A 21,193-nucleotide genomic window follows, 5' to 3' on the forward strand; every position below is an offset into this window, starting at 1 on the left:
TGCATACAAAAAATTGATTCTCCATCTTCAATACTAGATTTGTTAAAAGAATTTCAAAATTCTTAAAACAGTTTCGAAATGCAAAAAAATTACATAAAATTTCTAATGCAAAATTTTTCATTCAGAAGCTAACAAAATTAATAACCTAACAAAATAACTTTCAAATAATAAAATTACTAACAAGACTCTACATTCTATTTAAAAAGAAATAAACCAAAATACCTTATCCTTCTTATTGTTTTCCTTTCTTTTTTTCTTCTCCTATCTTCTTATTTCCGTTCCTTTGCTCAAATTTATGTCTGTGTTTCGGGGGTATATATAGGGAAAAATAACCAGCTGTGGGCACCACCATTGGCGCCTCTCAACATGGCACAACTAATGGCGCCTATCAGATAGGCTCCACCATTGGCGCCTCTGAGATAGGCGCAACTACTCTGTATCTATACGGGTCATATATTGATCTAGGAAAAAAATTAATGATATTTTATTAAAAAATTTAATATAAAATATTGATTGGCGCCTGTCAGATAGACGCCATTTAAAAAAATTAATATAAAATATTCATTGACGCCTCTCAAGTAGGCGCCATTAAAAACATACTATTTTAATAATCAATCTATCTGACAACCTATTTCAGTATTAAAATTTTTTTTAAACTTATATCTGTAAAAAACCCTGGGGTTGCCTTTTGTAATCTTTAGGAATGATCTAATTTCCTTTGAGATACGCATTATGAATTGATGACAGTACATTCGATGTTGTTTTGGAATTTGTAAAACTAACTAGTAAGGGATGGTAGTGTTAGAAATAATAGTCAGTTAGAGAGGTAGTTAGAATGAGCTGAGGAGTTAGCTAATCTGTTAAGAAAGGTGGTTATCTGCTTCTATAAATATGTACATTTAACACTGTATTGAACAGCTTAACAAGAATAATTTCAGATTGAAAACACATTTTATTTCATTAGTTTACCTAAATTTCTTCATGGTATCAGTCGCTAGGCGTTCTTGAGCATGGCAACAACAAATTCTGCTGCTTCTGACTCGGTTGAAGTGAATGGCTCTGTTTTTTGTGCGGATCGGGTGGTGAATTCGCTTCCTCGGCATGAAGTAGTGAAGCTTGATGAAGGAACTTTTCTTCAATGGAAGCAACATGTTAGGTTTATTACTAATGGCTATGAGTTGTTTGGATTTCTTGATGGATCTACTTCTGCGCCGCCGAGATTTGTGCAAGCATCGGATGGTGCTCTTGTGCTCAATCCGGCGGCATCTGTTTTTCAACAAGAAGATAATCTTCTTACTTCGTGGCTCCTCTCCACTATAAGTTCGACTATTGTGTCTTCCTTTATGGATATTCAATCGGCATCTGATGTATGGAACACAGCGTTGGCGATGTTCGCGGCCGATACAGATCAACGACAGTCCAGATTGCGTCATGATTTTCACTCTCTCAAGAAAGGGAGCTTGTCGATCCGCGACTATGTGGCAAAACTAAAAAGTTTGTGTGCTCTCTTGGAGTCGTCTGGAACCACCATCTCGGTGGCGGAGCGGACGGCAGTGTTACTTGCGGGCCTTCCGTCTGAATTTGAAGGTGTTGTATCTTCGGCCTCGTTGTCCTCTACTCCTTTGCCGTTTCAGCGTTTGGTGGAAGCCTTGATCGAGTGTGAGAATCGGCATGTTCAAACAACTCAAGAGGTGGTGTACGTTGCTAACCTGGTGGAAGATGCGTCCATGGAAAGTTCTACACGAGGAGGTCGTTCGGGGCTGCGTGGCCGTGGGAGGAACTTTCGGCCGCGTCTCCAATGTCAGATCTGCTCCCGTTTTGGTCACGTCGCTCAGAGGTGCTATTACCGGTACCACTGTGATGATTTATCGTCGATGCAGGTTCAATTGCCGAACCCTCGTGGTTCTGGAGATGGTGGCTGGTCTTCACAACCGAATACAAGACCTAGGATTTCCAACCTTGGTCAAAATTATTATGGAAATAATGTTGGTCAAAATTGTTTTGGGGTTGGTCAAAATAATGGTGTTTCTGGTCAAAATGTGTGTGCTGATGGCTATAATGGTTTTCTAGAACAACGTGCAGGAAATAATGTTGGTCAAAATTGGTTTAGGGGTGGTCAAACTAATTGTGTTTCTGGTCAAAATGTGTGTGCTCATGGCTATAATTGTGCAGGACCGAATGTTGGGCTACATGGATGGCTCAGGCCAGGTAGTCTTGAGTTTAGACCACCTACTAATGGGCCGCATGATGTTGGGTCACCTGATGGAATTAATGGCAGTTTTGGTCCCACTGATATTGGGCCAAATGCTCCCCTTGGACCGAATGCTCCTATTAGGCCCACTAATCCTATGTTGAATCATGTGCAGCTTGGTTCATCTACACCGACCAGCAATGCTGTAGTTCCATGGCGCACTAAGCCGCGTGCTCAGGTGTTTTCAGCGTCAAATCCATGTTTTGGGCTTCCTCGGTTGGGCGATCTTCATGCATCTGACTCTTCTGATCCGTCCATTTCGGGTTCGCACATAAATTCTACTCAATATGGAGTGAGTGGGGATGAGTCTGACTCGCCGGTTCCTGGAACGGTTGGGACGTCATCCTGGTATCCCGACTCTGGTGCCAGCAATCATGTGTGTCGCGATTCTTCAGCCCTGCATAATGCCATTCCTTACTCAGGTACGTCTTCTAATTTAATGGGTGATGGTACGCCTGCTATGATATCGTCTATTGGTCAAGGTGTGTTGCCGACAAGGTCTAGGTTGCTTCGGTTATCTAATGTTTTGTGTGCTCCATCCATTCGAAAAAATTTATTGTCAGTCTCACAATTTGCAACTGATAATGGGGTATTTTTTTAATTTCATTCTACGTACTGTGTGATTAAGGACAACGTGACTCAGGAGATTTTGATGAAGGGGCGTATTCATAATGGACTCTATCAGTTTTCTCTGCCTGATGGTTCTATTCCTCGTATGTCTCATCCGTCTGCTGCTCAAGTAGAATATTCTACTCAACATGATGAAAGTCAGGTGTTTTCGCTATGGCATAAGCGACTTGGTCATCCGTCGTCGAATGTTGTTAAGAATGTTTTAAATAAATGTCAATTTCGTATGAATAAAACTGCCTTTAGTGATGTTTGTACTGCTTGTAAAAAGGGCAAGTTTCATAAGTTGCCGTTTACGGTTTCCACTACTGAATATACTGATTCTTTCTCGTTGGTTGTATCGGATGTATGGGGACCTGCGTCAGTTGCCTCTAGTAACAATTGGTACTATGTGTCGTTCATTGAGATGAGTTCTCGGTTTACTTGGGTGTATTTAATTCGGCAAAAATCTCAGGTTGTCACGTGTTTTACTCAGTTTCAGAAACTTGTTCACACTCAGTTTGGCAAGACCATAAAGCAGTTTCAGAGTGATGGTGGTGGGGAATATCGAGCTTTGGCATCAATTTTAGCTTCTCAAGGCATTGTCCATCGTTTTTCGTGCCCGCATACTTCTGAACAAAATGGCGTCGCCGAGCGTAAACATCGGCACATTGTGGAAATGGGCCTTACTCTTCTAGCTCAAGCCGGACTGTCAATGGAATTTTGGGCATATGCGTTTACAAGTGCAGTTCACTTAATAAATCGACTTCCCACGCCAGTGTTAGATGGTAAGACTCCGTATAGTGTCCTTTATGGGTGTGAACCTACGTATGATCATTTACGTGTTTTTGGATGTTGCTGCTATCCGTATCTGCGCCCGTTTCAGCATCACAAGTTAGAGTTTCGTTCTCAACCTTGCACATTCTTGGGTTACAGTCCTTGTCACAAAGGGTATCAATGTCTTTTGCCTGATGGTCGTGTTGTTGTATCTCGTCATGTGGAGTTTGATGAATCCTGATTTTTGTCTCCGATGTCTCTGTCACGGTCCACTCGGGAGGTGAGTACAGTATCTCCTTGTTTTTCTGTTGTTGAGAAAAAGTCTTCTTGTCAAGGGAACTCAGTTGCTGATCTTGTTTGTCCGCATACTGTGACTGGGACTCTGAATCCTCAGAATGAAGTAGGGGCTACTCCTACAAATTCTAACTGTCATAATACTCCGACTTTGGATGTGTCTATGGTTCCTCGTGATAGAGTAGGTAGTTCTCATAGTGGTTCAGTGCACTCTGAAAATCAGGGTCCCACACCTGTTGTTACAATTCTGTCTGTTTCTACAGAGCCAGAAATTTCTGTGCCTACCACGAATGTTCATCCCATGACCACTCGGTCAAAAGTTGGAATTTTTAAACCCAAGGTTCTTGCTATTGAAGTTGTTGAACCGTCTACGATTGAAGAAGCTCTCACTAGCCCGGAGTGGCAGACTGCGGCTCAAACTGAGTATGATGCCCTGATTCGTAATGGTACATGGGAACTTGTCCCTATGCCATCAGGTCGCAAGGTTATTGGTTGCAAGTGGCTGTTTAAAGTCAAGAAAAATCCGGATGGTACAGTTGACCGGTACAAAGCTCGTTTGGTTGCAAAAGGCTGCTCGCAAGTCCCGGGTTGTGACTTTCAAGAAACATTTAGTCCTGTTGTAAAACCTGCTACTATAAGGGTTATCTTGTCGATCGCGGTTACTAAAGGATGGTCGCTTCGACAAGTTGATGTCAACAATGCCTTCTTAAATGGTGATGTGGATAGTGAAGTGTTTATGCAGCAACCTCCGGGATATGTTCAGCTTGGGTTTGATGGGAGACCATTGGTTTGTCGCTTAAAGAAGGCTTTATATGGTTTGCGTCAGGCTCCACGAGCTTGGTTTGAGAAGTTGAGAACGTTTCTTCAAACAGTTGGGTTTGTTGGTTCGAAGTCAGATGCCTCTCTGTTTGTTTGATTTCACTCGGGGTCTATTCTCTATGTTCTTGTCTATGTTGATGACATAATTATTACTGGGGATCTGTCATCGTCTATTGACTGGTTTGTACAACTGTTGAATAATGAGTTCTCGTTGAAAGACATGGGTGAGTTGCATTATTTTTTGGGTATTGAGGTTACCCGATCCTCTTCTGGGAGTCTTCATCTATGTCAGAATAAGTACATCCGGGATATGTTGAAACGTAGTGGGTTGGCAAATGCTAAAAGTGTTCATACGCCCATGATTAGCTCGTCACATATTTTTAAGAATGACGGGGATCCTTTGTCGAATCCAACTGAATATAGGAGCCTGGCTGGTGCGTTACAGTATGTGGTTCTTACCAGACCTGATATTGCATATGCGGTTAATAGGGTTTGTCAGTTCATGCATTGTCCGACCACAGTTCATATGGTTGCTCTTAAGAGGATATTACGGTATTTGTCTGGTACTCTCAATTTTGGCATTATCTTTCGTCAATCTGATTGTTTGTCTCTGGTTGGATTTTCGGATGCGAACTGGGGGTTGGACTTCGATGATCGGCGATCTACTACGGGATATTGCATATTTTTTGGGTCTAATCCTGTATCTTGGTCATCGAAGAAGCAGCAAGTGGTGTCTCGATCTACGGCTGAGGCAGAATACCGTAGTCTTGCTGCTGTCACTAGTGATGTTTTATGGTTGATTTCGTTACTACAGGAGTTGCATATTGTGCCTGTTTCTCCGCCTAATATTTGGTGTGATAGTTCCAGTGCAGTTGCAGTTGCTGCCAATCCTGTTCTACACTCCAAATTTAAACATGTGGAGTTAGATTTATTCTTTGTGCGTTAGAGGGTTGCCGATGGTTCTATTTTGGTCGGGGAAGTACCTGCGTCCGATCAAGTTGCCGATGTCTTAACTAAGCCTCTTTCAGTTTCGTGTTTTTCTCGATTCAGAAATTTTCTTCGAGTCTTTTCAGTGGAGAAGGTGGATGCATGTTAGAAATAATAGTCAGTTAGAGAGGTAGTTAGAATGAGCTGAGGAGTTAGCTAATCTGTTAAGGAAGGTGGTTATCTGCTTCTATAAATATGTACATTTAACACTGTATTGAACAACTTAACAAGAATAATTTCAGATTGAAAACACATTTTATTTCATTAGTTTACCTAAATTTCTTCAGGTAGCACATGGTTTGAGGCATGTTGTGAAGCCGCTTTGCCCATATCACAATAATTCATTGTGAGGGCCACTTGAAAAATATATTGTAAGATTCTCAAAACCAGGTTTACAATATGAAGATATTTGGAGAGCTAGCTGTTATCTTGATGGAAGTATAGCACTAGAGATTGAGATGTGACGGCAGGAACATGTGTTGTTACAAGTTGAGACTCAACTTTTTAATTTGGACGGACATTTTTATCGATCTTTTATGACAAATTTGGAAACGGATCAGCACACACATGTTCCTGTTTGTGTCTAAAATAATTTTTTTTTAAAAAAAACCCCAAAATTAGTTGAAGAACGTGACAAGTCAACAATGTAAATTGAAATGAATAAAATGTGCGTAATTTTATGATTCTATTTGAGTGTAAACATACAAAAGACAACCCGTACTGTTTCTTTCTCCATTATCACCTATGCATTCGTGTGTCCATGTTTCACCATGAAAAATAGATATTTTGCAATTTCATTTATTTATTTTAACAATTTTTATAGGTTTACTCTACTATAGGGATATATTCGATTGTATCTTATAATGATTAATTCTAGTTATAGTTATTCAAATGTCTTATTTATGATTATACGTACAATACATTATGTTTAATACATGATTTTGTTAAAATATAATATAATTTATAATTTAATAGTAATTAAAAATATTTTATAACTAATTGATTTTTATTATTTTAATTATACTTCATTAAATATAAAGATAAAAATAAAAATTATAATAATTAACTAATCAAAGAGTTAAATGAATTTTACATCAAAGGAGTGTAAGTATTTTTTTCTTCAAATAAGTAGATTTTTTCAAATCATATAAATAATATTTAAATTATATTATTTTTTATGTTAATACCTAAATTATATTTCATTATTTACAGTAGTACTTAATCTATACGCTATTACCTACGTTAAAAATGATAGGATTAAATTAAATTAAAACTTTTCAATTTTTTTTACACTTTTCCTACTTAGCTTCTTATCAGTATTTTGATTTTATTCTTTTTATAGTTTTTTTTTTCAGCATTAATTATTTTATGTAAAATACATAGAAAAGAATGGAAAAAGTTAAATTTGGATGAGCTTTTTGAGGGATTTTTGAATTTGTTATTATTGGATTTTTTGGGTGAAAAACAAATGATATGAATAGATTTATATTTTTTTAAAATTTGATTGGATTTTATTAGTTAAAAAATTTCACTTATTATAAAAAAATTGATTATGAGAATTTTTTGAAGGAGTCGAGTGATTTAGTAGGAGAATATAATTTATGGCGACTGATGCGTACGCGCGTGTAATGCAATGGGAGATGATAAGTGAATAAAGAAAGAGAGATGGAGCAGTGGCGCAATTCTCCTGTGCCACGACATGTCTGTTGTTTAGCTTACATTAGTCCTAGAAAGTAGGCCCACGCTTCCACTGCCTCCCCTCCCCTAACTTAAACCATCTATTTGAAATTCTAAATTCTAAATTCTAAATTTTAAATATTTTAAATTACGTATATCTTAAATTCCGTGGAAGTGTATGAATTTACGCGCATTCCCCTTAATTACTAATATTTGTTGGATTAATTTTTATATGAAAATAGACATATCCATTTCCTATAAATGTGTACAGTTAAATCGAAATTAAAGTTTCATGTATACATACATATAAGCTGCAAATAAGATTTCATGTATATAATTGCATAAAATCAAAGTTCATACATATAATATGTCAAAACCGTTTTTTTTTAAAACAAAAATTTAGTTGTCGACTTTAAAAAAAAAACTGGAGTCGCCACCGATCCTTTATTAAGGTGTGATCGGCTCACCTTAAAAATTATTTTGGTCTACGTTTTTTTGAGAAAACGAGTTCGGGAGTCAGTTACGCACGAGGAAGGATTAGCACCCTCGTAACGCCCAAAAATCGGTACCAAATTGACTATTTGATGTCTTAGTGTCGAAAGTTAAAAAGATTTTAGGATAAGCTTGAATGATGAAATTTGCAAAAGGATAACCAATTGTTCAAGTCATGTACAGAAATCGAGTCCCAATACGTTAGGGTACAATTCCTCATAATCCCCGAACTTTGAATATCACTTTTATTTTATGTGAAAATCTTCATTTTGAGAAAGTAACAGGCCACACCCAATACGTTAGGGCACGACAAGTTAAGTTCCCAAAAATGATTTTTATGCTCATGCATTTCGAATAAAGAATATCATCGGTTATTTAAAGATCATCAAAGAAAATCAGAACCCAATACGTTAGGGCTCAATTTCCCTCAAAAATCCCAAACTCCGAATATTGCTTTTATTCAAAAAAAAAGGTTTTGAAACAAGAAAATAACTTTGATGTATAGTTAAAGCCAAAATATATTTTCAAAAGGGTATGTTAAAAAGTTAATGTACAATATGATACAAATATTTTAATTTACAACATATACGAATAAATATTTACAAATACATATATACAAATACAATATAACAGTAAAGTCGCAAACATATGTACACATATATCTAAAACACATATACAAGTATACATGCAAATAGAAGGAATGAAATATATCCAATAAAGCAAACAAAACATGTATTAAAAATAAAATAAAAGTATAAAAAAAACGCATATGCATATATTTACAGAAAGAAAAAAAAGGTATACGTATATGTATATATTTAAATATTTATATATGTACAATATGTATTCAAGTAATGGAATATATATAGAATAATGGAAAATGTTTTAAAAAAAATGTAAATATATATGCTGTAAAAATAAATGTATATTTTTAAATTATAATATATAGGAAATATATGTATATTCAAAAATGTACATGTATATTTATATATATATTTGTAAAAAAAGTGAAGAATAATATATGAAAATAAAAATATATGGTAATATACATAAATACTATTTGCAAAAGTAAAAAATATATAAGAGTATACGTATATCAAAATTTGCTTGTATGCATAAAAAAAAGTTTAAAATATTCATATACTATAAAAACATATATATATATATATATATATATTAAAGAAGCATGCATGTGTATACTATAAGAATACGTGTATAAATAATGATAATAATAACAATTTAAAAAACAAATTGAAAAGAGAAAAGAAAAAAATGTAATTAAAATAAAATGAAGGACTAAATGGCGATGCGCGCATTCCCTGAGGGGGCTAAAATGAAAATAACCATCTCCCTGAAACGGTGCGCAACAATGGGCCAAATTGAAACAAAAAATAAAACACAGAGTTAAAATTATAAATATGAAAAGGATTGCATTAAAAACGACTAGAGAGCAGAGGGACCAAGGAGATAAATATCCCCCTAGCGAAAACACGCGGGTTACCAAGCGGGTCGGGTCACACATGCGGGTTTTGGCCCTATACGACGTCGTTTTGAGGCCATTGAAGCAGGCCCTAAACGACGTCGTTTCATAACCCTTATAAATGCCAAACTTTCCTTAAAAAATTTCATTTTCCTCTTTGATTCAGAAAAAAATAACAGAGAAGCTCTGCTAGGGTTCCTCCTTTATGCCGCCGCCGCCAATCGAGGCATGCCACGGCCACCCCGGTCTCCAATCGCGACGGAGAGGGGCGCCAACTCAGCGATTCCGATGAAAATAGGTATGTTCGTCCCTTTTCTTTATATTTTAAACAAAAATAAATAAAAATAAAAAGAAACTCTATAGAAAAAAAAGATATGTATATATGAAACAAAATAAAAGAATGATAATCTCAATGAGGTAAAAACCAGAGAGAAAGAAAACCTTTGTCTTTCAAAAAGAAAAATCTATTTGCCATTCAATTTCTTTCGGTATTTCCCCCATTTTGTTACAAAATATATGGCTTTATATAGCCTAAAAACTTATTTATTTTACTATATTTTCGCTAATGGACTTTCTGAGTCCGTGTTTGCAGGTGCGTGGAGAGTTTAACATGCGTGGATGCCGAAACTTGCTGCGTCCGGATGCTGCTGGAGGCGCTGAAGGCGGGGGGAGCTACGGCGGCTACTGGCAAATGCTGCTTTAGGGTTTCTGCTGATTTTTTTGGGGGGCTGAGTTTTGGGTTAATGATTGGGTCTTGGGCTGGGGTCAATTGGGTATTGGGTTTTAATTTTATTGGGCCTGCTATTGTATTTTATTATCGGTAGGGCCAGGCAAATAATTGGTATTACAGCTGCCCCTCTTTGCTCGATCGTGTGACGAGAATGGAGCAAATACTTAAAAGGACCAATTTTTGCCTGGCCATATGGACCTTAGCGTTAGTAGCCTCGTTCCTTCCTACTGCATCTTCAGAGGTATAGGAACTGGTGATTCAATCTACTCCACTACAATGTATGTCAGTGAGATAGGATTTGTATGTTGTAGCTTCTCAAAAGAACTAAATTTGCTATCTTTAATCTGCTCCACTGCAACTTCAGGGAGATAAGACCTGTAGCTTCAATTTGTTCTGCTACAACTTAAGGATAAATCTGACGCGATCTGCTCTACTGCAACTTCAGAGAGATGAGATCTGTGGTTTTAGTCCAATCCATTGCAACTCCAAGGAGATAGGACTGGTTATTTCTGTCTGCTCCACTGCAACTTCAGGGAGATAAGACTTGTATCTTCGATCTATTCCACTGCTGCCTAGGGAGATAGAATTGTAATATTGAATTTGTTCAACTGCAATGTCGGGGAAACCAGATCCGCTGTCGTAGCTTTAATCTGTTCCACCGCACCGTCAGGGAAGTAAGATCTGCCGTTGTGGCTTCAATCTTTTAAATTGCAATGTCAGGAAAACTAGATCCGCCGTCGTAGCTTCAATCTATTCCATTGTACTGCTAAGGAAGTAAGATCCGCCGTTGTGGTTTCAATCTTTTTTATTGCAATATCAGGGAAACCAGATCCGCCGTCGTAGCTTCAATCTGTTCCACTGCACTGCTAAGGAAGTAAGATCCGCCGTTGTGGCTTCAATCTTTTTGATTGTAATATCAGGGAAACCAGATCTGCCGTCGTAGCTTCAATCTGTTCCACTGCACTGTTAAGGAAGTAAGATCCGCCGTTGTGGCTTCAATCTTTTTGATTGCAATATCAGGGAAACCAGATCCGCCGTTGTAGCTTCAATCTGTTCCACTGCACTGCTAAGGAAGTAAGATCTGCCGCTGTGGCTTCAATCTTTTGATTGCAATATCAGGGAAACTAGATCCGCCGTCGTAGCTTCAATCTGTTCCACTACACTACTAAGGAAGTAAGATCCGCCGTTGTGGCTTCAATCTTTTCAACCCGCTCCATTGTTACTCAGGGAGACAAGGCTTTATAATTTCACCGATCTGCTCTCTGTGGAACATGACCTGTATGACTCACTTTATGAGCCTAATTATGCCTAATGATTAGGATGTCATGATCAGAATGAATCAAATGCTCCTAACTAGACATGTATGAATGACATTTGAATGAATGCAGAATGTCATATTTTGAGAATGATCTTCTTTGTCACTTAGGTTATCATTACTCAAAGTTAAAGTTTCATCGTTAATGTGCTATAGCGTCTTCTTGCTTAGCTAGCGTCTCTAAAGAAACACTTGACCAGATTGCCCTCACTGTAAACCTCCAAGTTTGATCTATTGGGGCTCAAAATTTGTACCATCTTTTTCCCATTGTAACCGAGGAGTAAAAAGATTTGGCATTTTCTTAATCCTCTGTTATCACAAATTCAAGGATACAGGATGTGAAACTCTTTGGTCTCCTACACCATTCCCAGGGTGTCCTACCAAATGCTTATGCACGAATGAAGAATTTTCTTCTCCAAGAACAACTTCTTCTTATTATTCGGTGATCATTGCTTGCTTGTTCATCTAAGCTTTGTCACCAACACAACATATTGCCATTTTGTTCAATCGATGTTTTAGACAACAAAATTCAAAGGGATAGTCTTAATTTAGACTCTCCCTTATTAGATTTTCAACCTTTGAACTTAGTGCGTTCTAAACAATAGTCCTGTTTAAGGTTCCTATATTATTTAGAAACTTCTAGAGTAATATGCAAAACTTCCCTTGTGAAAGTTTTATTAGTCTATGAATCATTACTCTAATGCAACACACTTGCAAAGAGAACAAAATGATGGATAAAATTGAATTGGTTCTGAGCATAACTCAAAATGAATAAGTTATCACAGATAATAAAGATGGATAACAAAGACATTGATTTAGGAATACGTATCTTGGAAATGAATAAAGTGTTCCAAGAATAACAAAAATACTATAAGGATTAGGTGCCTCAGATATCGCAGCTTAAACTTTACTGTACAGACTTTCTGAAGACCCTTCTGAGTTTAACATATGTTTAGGAGTACTTTGTCGATGCCCCAAGATGTCGCCTACCCTTTCCTATTGACTCAGGTATAGCAAGACCATTGCATGCCCCGTTCTGATCAGTATTTGAGCTGCTCCGATAATCCCATGCCCCATTCTGATCAATATTTGAGCCGCCATTTTTGGGTTTTCAACTCAAATCCCCTTTGGTCTAAGGCGCCCTTTGCGAGTCTTCACCTTAGCCTCTCCGGTTTTACTTTTTTATTTTTCATTTTCATCCTTTCATTTTTCACATCACTTCTTTTTCTTTTTTCTTTTTTTTTGGACTCAAACTGCCCTTTGCGGGTTTTTACCTTGGTCATTTCTTTCTTTAAGCGGAGTATTTCCTGACTGAATCTGAGTTTATGGGGCTTTGCAGGTTTATCACCCATCTCGTTCAAAATCAAAGCTCCTTTGGAAGGAGAAAAAAAAACCTTCTCTATAATCATAAGGTTCATCCCAATTTGGCATCTGCTTCCCTCCAAGATATTTTTTGTAGAGGGAGGATCTTCAACATTTGGCCACCCTCATGGAATTCTCTAGGATGAACCTTTTGTTATAGGCTCACATCATTCATTTCTGGTACATCTGACCGTGATGAATTGTTTTTAGTCTTCTTCCTTCTATCAAGTTCAATAGATCACATTGCGATTGGATCTGTCCTGCTTCAGTTCAGCCAAAACTCGAAGAGAAAGAATTTCAACTTCAATGAAAAAAATATGATAAACTAGAAAGAGTGACAGTGCCTCGGTAGAGTTTCCATTGCACCATTCATGATATTCACCTTGAACATACTGCAAATTTCTGATATCGTGCTGTTGTTCAGATTGCAATGACGGTGCCTAAACCGGGTACATCCTGGTATCACCAAGCGAATGCATCTTTGAATGCTTGAAGTAACCTAACAATGTATTGTTTTTTTCGGTCATGCATGTTCTCTCAAGGTCACAATCTCTATTGTCTCCTCGTGAGGTAAAATTTCCTTCCTGCTCTACCATCTTTAATAAGTCCAAAAATAAGCTACAATCCATGTCATCTTCAAAGTTGTGAGATCCCTCTAAACACATGTCTCACTCAAAATGAGATTCTGAGTCTGTATCAGCGTCACTCATGTCATTGATATTTGGGGACCCATAGTGGGTACCAAAGAATATACAAAAGAATGTATGAATAATATGAATGAACGAATGAATGGTTTGGCAGAAAAAATCCAAAAGAATGAAGAAAACGTAAAGACCGAAAGAACATTTGCTCAAAGATGATTGCAATAATGTATTCATTAAAATAATAATATTCAGACGTGAGCCTATTTCACAAAGAAATTCTTATTGCTTCTAGGCTGAAAGCAACAAGTGTGTTCTGAAAATTACTCTAAGTAAGCCCTAGATGCTACAGAGATTTCTTTTACAATCCGATTATTTAGACGCTCTCAAGTTTATAAGGGTGGATACCTAACAAGGTCTATTTTCAAGTGTGTCTTCATATACGGCATTGATATGGACACTTTCCAACTCTTCTTCATATGTCTTATTCATCCCATTATTAATGTGATTGGGTAGTGAATTTTCTGCACTCGATGAGTTACCAAACTTGACAACACCCATGTTGATGAGTCTCTCAACCAGCTTCTTGAAGGCAGTGCAATTCTCTATTGAATGTCCTGTAATTCCCGCATGGTAGTCACATTGTGCGTTCGCATCATACCATTCGGGATACGGAGGTTGTAGAGGCTTCACATGAAAAGGGGAAACAACGTGTTCATCAAATAAGCCTTGATATAACTCTCTATATGACATCGGTATGGGTGTGAACTGAAGCCTTCCTGTATTTGTTCTCATGCCAGGTTATTGCATTAAAGGGGCCTGATGGTTGGTGGTCTTTGTCTTTGGCTGCCCCACAGTAGTTGGTTTTGAGTAGCCCCTATTGTACCTACTTGTATTATCCACCTTATTCCCCTTATTCCTTGGGGCTTTTACAGTATCTGGGCGCTCTACTCCTGCCTGTTTTGTTTCTGCTGGGTTATTAAGGGCAACAGGACTGGTTAGATTACCTCTTAGATTACAACCTGGGCCTGTCGAGTGATTCATCAGTGTCGATGTACCAGTTTGATATTGTTGAAGCCTCATAGTAAAGAGTGCCCCTCGTGGGTGTGCATCTGGTTGGATCTGAACACTTATTGGGATAAATTTTGGGGGATAGGCAGGGTCTTCATTATTATCCCCAAAGTGAACCGCTGGACTTTTCCCTTTTTCTAACCATTTACCCAATAACTGGGTTAATTGGCTCATCATATCTCTTTGGAATTCTAATAGCTGATCTCTCACATCTTGCTGAAATTTGGTCAATTGTTCTTGTATCCGCACTTGCATTTGCTCTAATTTCTCCAACCTCTGGTCCATTTCTCTAGCCTTTGCTTGGGTGCCGTGAGGGTGTTGGTTTTCCAATTTAACTGAAATAATTTTACTCAATTAGGCTCTTTCAATGGATTTTAATGCATATGATGCTATGTAATGCAAATGCATGAGATGAATGCAAAAAGAGACGTTGATTCTGATTCAATTCCATTTAGAAAACTTTTCTAGAAGATAAATTTCTTTACATAAAGCAGATATATATATGGCTTTGCCCTCATACTCCAAGCGAGGACATCTTCTCCTTCTTCATCTGGATGCTAAGATAAATCTTGCAAATTCTTCAAAAGGGGTATCTCCTCTACCTCTTTTTTACTTGATCTTGGTTATAATCCAACGTCTGCCCATCCCCGTAATGCTCCTCAACTTCTATAAGGCAGCTGGAATGTCAGAAACTCTTGAATAATCGGCTTGACCTTGAGGCACGAAGTAAAGTTATGTGTTCCTCCATCACCCTTCTCTTATCACGTTTTCTTGGACCATATTCGGACGACCATATTGTCATCCACTTTATCAAGAAACCCATTTTCGTATGACAAGCTCTCTATTTAGTAATCGAACTCGAATCAACATCTCTTTTCTAAGATGCAAATGCAATGCAATCATGATGTCATGTAATCAAAACAAAATAAACCTAAGTCAGTATCCCACCAAAAACATATAATCCAATACAAACATGAAATAGCCAGAACATTTATTCAGGAATCCTCTAATGTTTGGTATAGCTCTACCTAGGGCAAGTTCTTAAAGCTCACTATATGAGGTTTAGTTTCTAGAGTAAGGGTACCCGAACCAGCAGGTTCCTCGATCCTCACCCATTATAGGCTCATATGGACCGAGTTCAGTTCAGGGGAATACATTTCCCTATGGCTGCACGGAGATGAAAATCTCACGAAGACATAGGTACGGATGTATCCCGGAAGTGGTCCACTACCCTGCACGGAGGTGAAAACCTCACGAAGGACTAGTTTCTCGCTCCCACTTAAAGGGTAAAACTGACCATGTAAAATGCCAATGCAAAGTTGCCAAAATACCATGATAAAACATCAATGAGTGCGAAGGGTACTCATGAAATTTTTTAAAAAACTTTTGATTTTTGACACAAAGACAAATATAATCAGTTTATGGCTCGACTCTCTAAAGTCCCCAGTGGAGTCGCCAAGCTGTCAAAACCGTTTTTTTTGAAAACAAAAATTTAGTTGTCGACTTTAAAAAAAAAACTGGAGTCGCCAACGATCTTTTATTAAGGTGTGATCGGCTCACCTTAAAAATTATTTTGGTCTACGTTTTTTTGAGAAAACGAGTTCGGGAGTCAGTTACGCACAAGGAAGGATTAGCACCCTCGTAACGCCCAAAAATCGGTACCAAATTGACTATTTGATGTCTTAGTGTCGAAAGTTAAAAAGATTTTAGGATAAGCTTGAATGATGAAATTTGCAAAAGGATAACCAATTGTTCAAGTCATGTAAAGAAATCGAGTCCCAATACGTTAGGGTACAATCCCTCATAATCCCCGAACTTTGAATATCACTTTTATTTTATGTGAAAATCTTCATTTTGAGAAAGTACAGGCCACACCCAATACGTTAGGGCACGACAAGTTAAGTTCCCAAAAATGATTTTTATGCTCATGCATTTTGAATAAAGAATATCATCGGTTATTTAAGATCATCAAAGAAAATCAGAACCTAATACGTCAGGGCTCAATTTCCCTCAAAAATCCCAAGCTCCGAATATTGCTTTTATTCAAAAAAAAAAAGGTTTTGAAACAATAAAATAACTTTGATGTATAGTTAAAGCCAAAATATATTTTCAAAAGGGTATGTTAAAAAGTTAATGTACAATATGATACAAATATTTTAATTTACAACATATACGAATAAATATTTACAAATACATATATACAAATACAATATAACAGTAAAGTCGCAAACATATGTACACATATATCTAAAACACATATACAAGTATACATGCAAATAGAAGGAATGAAATATATCCAATAAAGCAAACAAAACATGTATTAAAAATAAAATAAAAGTATAAAAAAAACGCATATGCATATATTTACAGAAAGAAAAAAAAGGTATACGTATATGTATATATTTAAATATTTATATATGTACAATATGTATTCAAGTAATGGAATATATATAGAATAATGGAAAATGTTTTAAAAAAAATGTAAATATATATGCTGTAAAAATAAATGTATATTTTTAAATTATAATATATAGGAAATATATGTATATTCAAAAATGTACATGTATATTTATATATATATTTGTAAAAAAAGGTGAAGAATAATATATGAAAATAAAAATATATGGTAATATACATAAATGCTATTTGCAAAAGTAAAAAAAAATATAAGAGTATACGTATATCAAAATTTGCTTGTATGCATAAAAAAAAGTTTAAAATATTCATATACTATAAAAACATATATATATTAAAGAAGCATGCATGTGTATACTATAAGAATACGTGTATAAATAATGATAATAATAACAATTTAAAAAACAAATTGAAAAGAGAAAAGAAAAAAAATGTAATTAAAATAAAATGAAGGACTAAATGGCGATGCGCGCATTCCCTGAGGGGGCTAAAATGAAAATAATCCGTCTCCCTGAAACGGTGCGCAACAATGGGCCAAATTGAAACAAAAAACAAAACACAGAGTTAAAATTATAAATATGAAAAGGACTGCATTAAAAACGACTAGAGAGCAGAGGGACCAAGGAGATAAATATCCCCCTAGCGAAAACACGCGGGTTACCAAGCGGGTCGGGTCACACATGCGGGTTTTGGCCCTATACGACGTCGTTTTGAGGCCATTGAAGCAGGCCCTAAACGACGTCGTTTCATAACCCTTATAAATGCCAAATTTTCCTTAAAAAATTTCATTTTCCTCTTTGATTCAGAAAGAAATAACAGAGAAGCTCTGCTAGGGTTCCTCCTTTATGCCGCCGCCGCCAATCGAGGCATGCCACGGCCGCCCCAGTCTCCGATCGCGACGGAGAGGGGCGCCAACTCAGCGATTCCGACGAAAATAGGTATGTTCGTCCCTTTTCTTTATATTTTAAACAAAAATAAATAAAAATAAAAAGAAACTCTATAGAAAAAAAGATATGAATATATGAAACAAAATAAAAGAATGATAATCTCAATGAGGTAAAAACCAGAGAGAAAGAAAACCTTTGTCTTTCAAAAAGAAAAATCTATTTGCCTTTCAATTTCTTTCGGTATTTTCCCCCCCTTTTGTTACAAAATATATGGCTTAATATAGCCTAAAAACTTATTTATTTTACTATATTTTCGCTAATAGGCTCTCTGAGTCCGTGTTTGCAGGTGCGTGGAGAGTTTGACATGCGTGGATGCCGAAACTTGCGGCGTCCGGATGCTGCTGGAGGCGCTGAAGGCGGGGGAGCTACGGCGGCTACTGGCAAATGCTGCTTTAGGGTTTCTGCTGATTTTTTTGGGGGCTGAGTTTTGGGTTAATGATTGGGTCTTGGGCTGGGGTCAATTGGGCATTGGGTTTTAATTTTATTGGGCCTGCTATTGTATTTTATTATCGGTAGGGCCAGGCAAATAATTGGTATTACATAATATATATAATTTTTTAAAAACTGTTTAAAAATATTTTTTTAATAAAATTTCTGAAAAATATAATTATAAAAATAATTTTTAAAATTTATAACATTTTGTAATTTTAAAAATAATTTTTTAAATAGAATTTTTAATAAAATTCTGAAAAATATAATTTTTTTTTTGAAATAAGTGTCAGATTGTGCTTTATTTTAAAATAAATAAAAGTTACACATAATATCCTAGAAAAAACAACCAACGAGCCCAATTAAAAAAATTGAGCCCAGCAAAAGAAAACTAAAAGACAAAAAATGGAAAACCAAATCTCCTAGAGAAATGAAAAAGGAAACAAAATCTGATTCTAATAAATGTTTACTATTCTACTTGCCCAATCAGTTACAACCGTCTTATCTCTTCAATTTTATTTACTTTTCCAAGACGCTTGAAATTACTCTAGGGCTGCTGAAATAAATTTGATGTCTGCCCTTCTCTATACTCTCATCCCTTCATTTCTTGCTTTCTTCCTTCAATCTGGTTCTTTTATCCTCTCAGTTTCTGCTTGGATTTCTGCCGCTTCAGGGACTCGTCCGACCAGATAGGCTCCTCTACTACTCTTCAGCGCTTCACTTGCTAATATATGCGCAAGGTTGTTTGCTAATCAAAAAGTTTATATATTTATTACATTTTTAGTCAATATAATATTAAAAAAAAAACATGTTGTGTTCCAATAGCACCATGGTCGATCAATGCTTAGTCAATACTGATTAACGGTTAGTCAACGTCGATTAATAATCAGTTAAAGTTTTTTTTAAATATTTAAATATCAAATTGAAATTTAAAAGAAGTTTTTAAGTATCAATGTGTAAATAAATAGGCATCATGATCTGCCATATCATCCACTCTGAATAGCAAGGGTTTCGGAAACGGTATGACAATCCGTTCCGATTTTTGCCTCTTAATTAACATTTTATTTTTTGAGTTAGTTTGAAGAAGCTAACAGTAAGCAATGGCTGTACCCCACGTGTCCTACGCGTCAGTTTCAGGGGGCACGTAGGTCTATCAAGTAAATGGCAGAAAAAGCTTTGGACGATTCCTTAGAATTGGTTACGTCTTATCACGCAGGCTGCGCGACTTTTATAAACAATATTTGTGCTTGAGCTTGAAGTGTGTTGTAAATGTTAAGTTTATAGTGCTGGGATTTGGAAGACTCTCTTTCATGCTCTTTTGTTGGCAAAAATCAACATTAGTCCTCTTGATGTTAGAACATTGATCTTATTTCATTAAATTTGAGTTTTCTATTGTTCAATTACAGATAATCAAGAATCTATTGTCAACAAGGAGGAAAATTTAATGGATGAATCACCATTTCTTAAACTGAAGCGGTGGCAATGGTGGCTTTTGGTGGCAATCAACATATTCTTCCTCATTGCTGGCCAAGCTGCAGCAGTTCTTCTGGGGAGATTTTATTATGATAAAGGTGGAAACAGTAAATGGATGGCCACTCTTGTGCAAACTGCTGGCTTCCCAGTCCTTTGTATCCCTTGGTTTCTTCTTCACCCTTCTCGGCAAGCTTCGACTTCTTCCACTTCACCTTCCATCAAAACCCTTGCTCTGCTATATTTTGTTCTTGGTGTACTTGTTGCTGGTGACAATATGTTGTATTCTGTAGGGCTTTTGTACCTCTCAGCCTCTACTTATTCGCTCATTTGCGCAACTCAATTAGCTTTCAATGCAGTTTTTTCCTACTTCCTTAACTCACAGAAGTTCACTGCTTTGATTCTCAACTCAGTGGTCATCCTGTCATTGTCTGCTGCCTTAATTGCAGTGAATGATGATTCAGATGGGCCATCAGGAGTTCCCAAGGGGAAGTTCCTTATAGGCTTCCTCTGCACCCTTGGAGCTTTTGCCCTTTATTCCCTTTTGCTTTCCTTTATGCAACTTTCATTTCAGAAGGTTTTGAAAAAGGAAACATTTTCTGTCGTTTTGGAAATGCAAATCTATACATCAGTCGTTGCAAGCTGCCCATCGACTATCGGCCTCTTTGCAAGTGGTGAATGGAAGAGTTTGCAGCACGAGATGGAGGTATTTGGCACCGGAAGAGTTTCATACGTGCTTACTTTGGTGTGGACTGCTATAACTTGGCAAGTATGTGCTGTTGGTGTTGTGGGGTTGATTTTTGTTGTGTCATCTCTCTTCTCCAATGTAATCAGCACTTCTTTGGCTGTTACCCCACTAGCTGCACTGGTAGTTTTCCATGACAAGATGAATGGTGTGAAGGTAATTGCCATGCTTTTGGCTCTTTGTGGTTTTGCTTCTTATATTTATCAAAATTATATTGATGATAGGAAGGCAAGGAGGTTGCAGACCCATGTCCGGGAAATCCAGCATACTGCTTGATATGTTTGGTACCAATGTAGACACAATAAAATAAATACCAATACACTTGAATTTATTATGGATGAATAAATATGTAAACAATAGGATAACATTTTATTAAATAATTTATATAATTATGCTTTTCTAAAGTTTTTTTTTCTTTTATATATAATTTTGATTCAAACTGTGGTAACGTAGTACTCGTTTGGTTGTTTATTAAACATCAAAAGAGTTTAAATTATATTTTTTGTTTAGGGTCTAAAATATTTTTTTATCAAGCTAGTGTTTAATTGAATCGTATATTAAATTTAGTCTATGTTTTTATTATTAAATTCGTGATTTGTTAGTGTTATGAATTATCAATTTCTTGAACCTATATTAATAATTCAATGCCACTCGTGGGCTTTTTTTTATTATTTGAACTCTAAAT

The 21,193-nt window shown here is 36.6% G+C and overlaps 2 protein-coding genes across 5 annotated transcripts; both read left to right on the plus strand.

Annotated features, from left to right (window-relative positions):
* Positions 1-33: 33 nt before the first annotated feature.
* LOC107946612 (uncharacterized) lies at positions 34-3,300 on the plus strand. The gene is made up of 2 exons (XM_016881012.2): positions 34-2,673; positions 2,880-3,300. The coding sequence occupies exons 1-2, from the start codon at positions 1,011-1,013 to the stop codon at positions 2,921-2,923; spliced, it is 1,707 nt and encodes a 568-aa protein (XP_016736501.1). The 5' UTR covers positions 34-1,010; the 3' UTR covers positions 2,924-3,300.
* A 14,394-nt stretch (positions 3,301-17,694) lies between these two features.
* LOC107946613 (probable purine permease 11) lies at positions 17,695-20,912 on the plus strand. 4 transcript variants are annotated; one of them, XM_016881015.2, is made up of 4 exons: positions 17,695-17,855; positions 18,151-19,033; positions 19,700-20,664; positions 20,733-20,912. In XM_016881015.2, the coding sequence occupies exons 3-4, from the start codon at positions 19,738-19,740 to the stop codon at positions 20,802-20,804; spliced, it is 999 nt and encodes a 332-aa protein (XP_016736504.2). In that variant the 5' UTR covers positions 17,695-17,855; positions 18,151-19,033; positions 19,700-19,737; the 3' UTR covers positions 20,805-20,912. The 4 variants fall into 4 exon arrangements, with proteins under 4 accessions (XP_016736504.2, XP_016736505.2, XP_016736502.2 ...); XM_016881016.2 differs by having other exon boundaries at positions 20,737-20,912; XM_016881013.2 differs by having other exon boundaries at positions 19,700-20,912.
* The last annotated feature ends 281 nt before the right edge of the window (positions 20,913-21,193 follow it).

Source organism: Gossypium hirsutum, chromosome D12 (assembly GCF_007990345.1).
Source record: "Gossypium hirsutum isolate 1008001.06 chromosome D12, Gossypium_hirsutum_v2.1, whole genome shotgun sequence".
NCBI classification, from domain to species: Eukaryota; Viridiplantae; Streptophyta; class Magnoliopsida; order Malvales; family Malvaceae; genus Gossypium; species Gossypium hirsutum.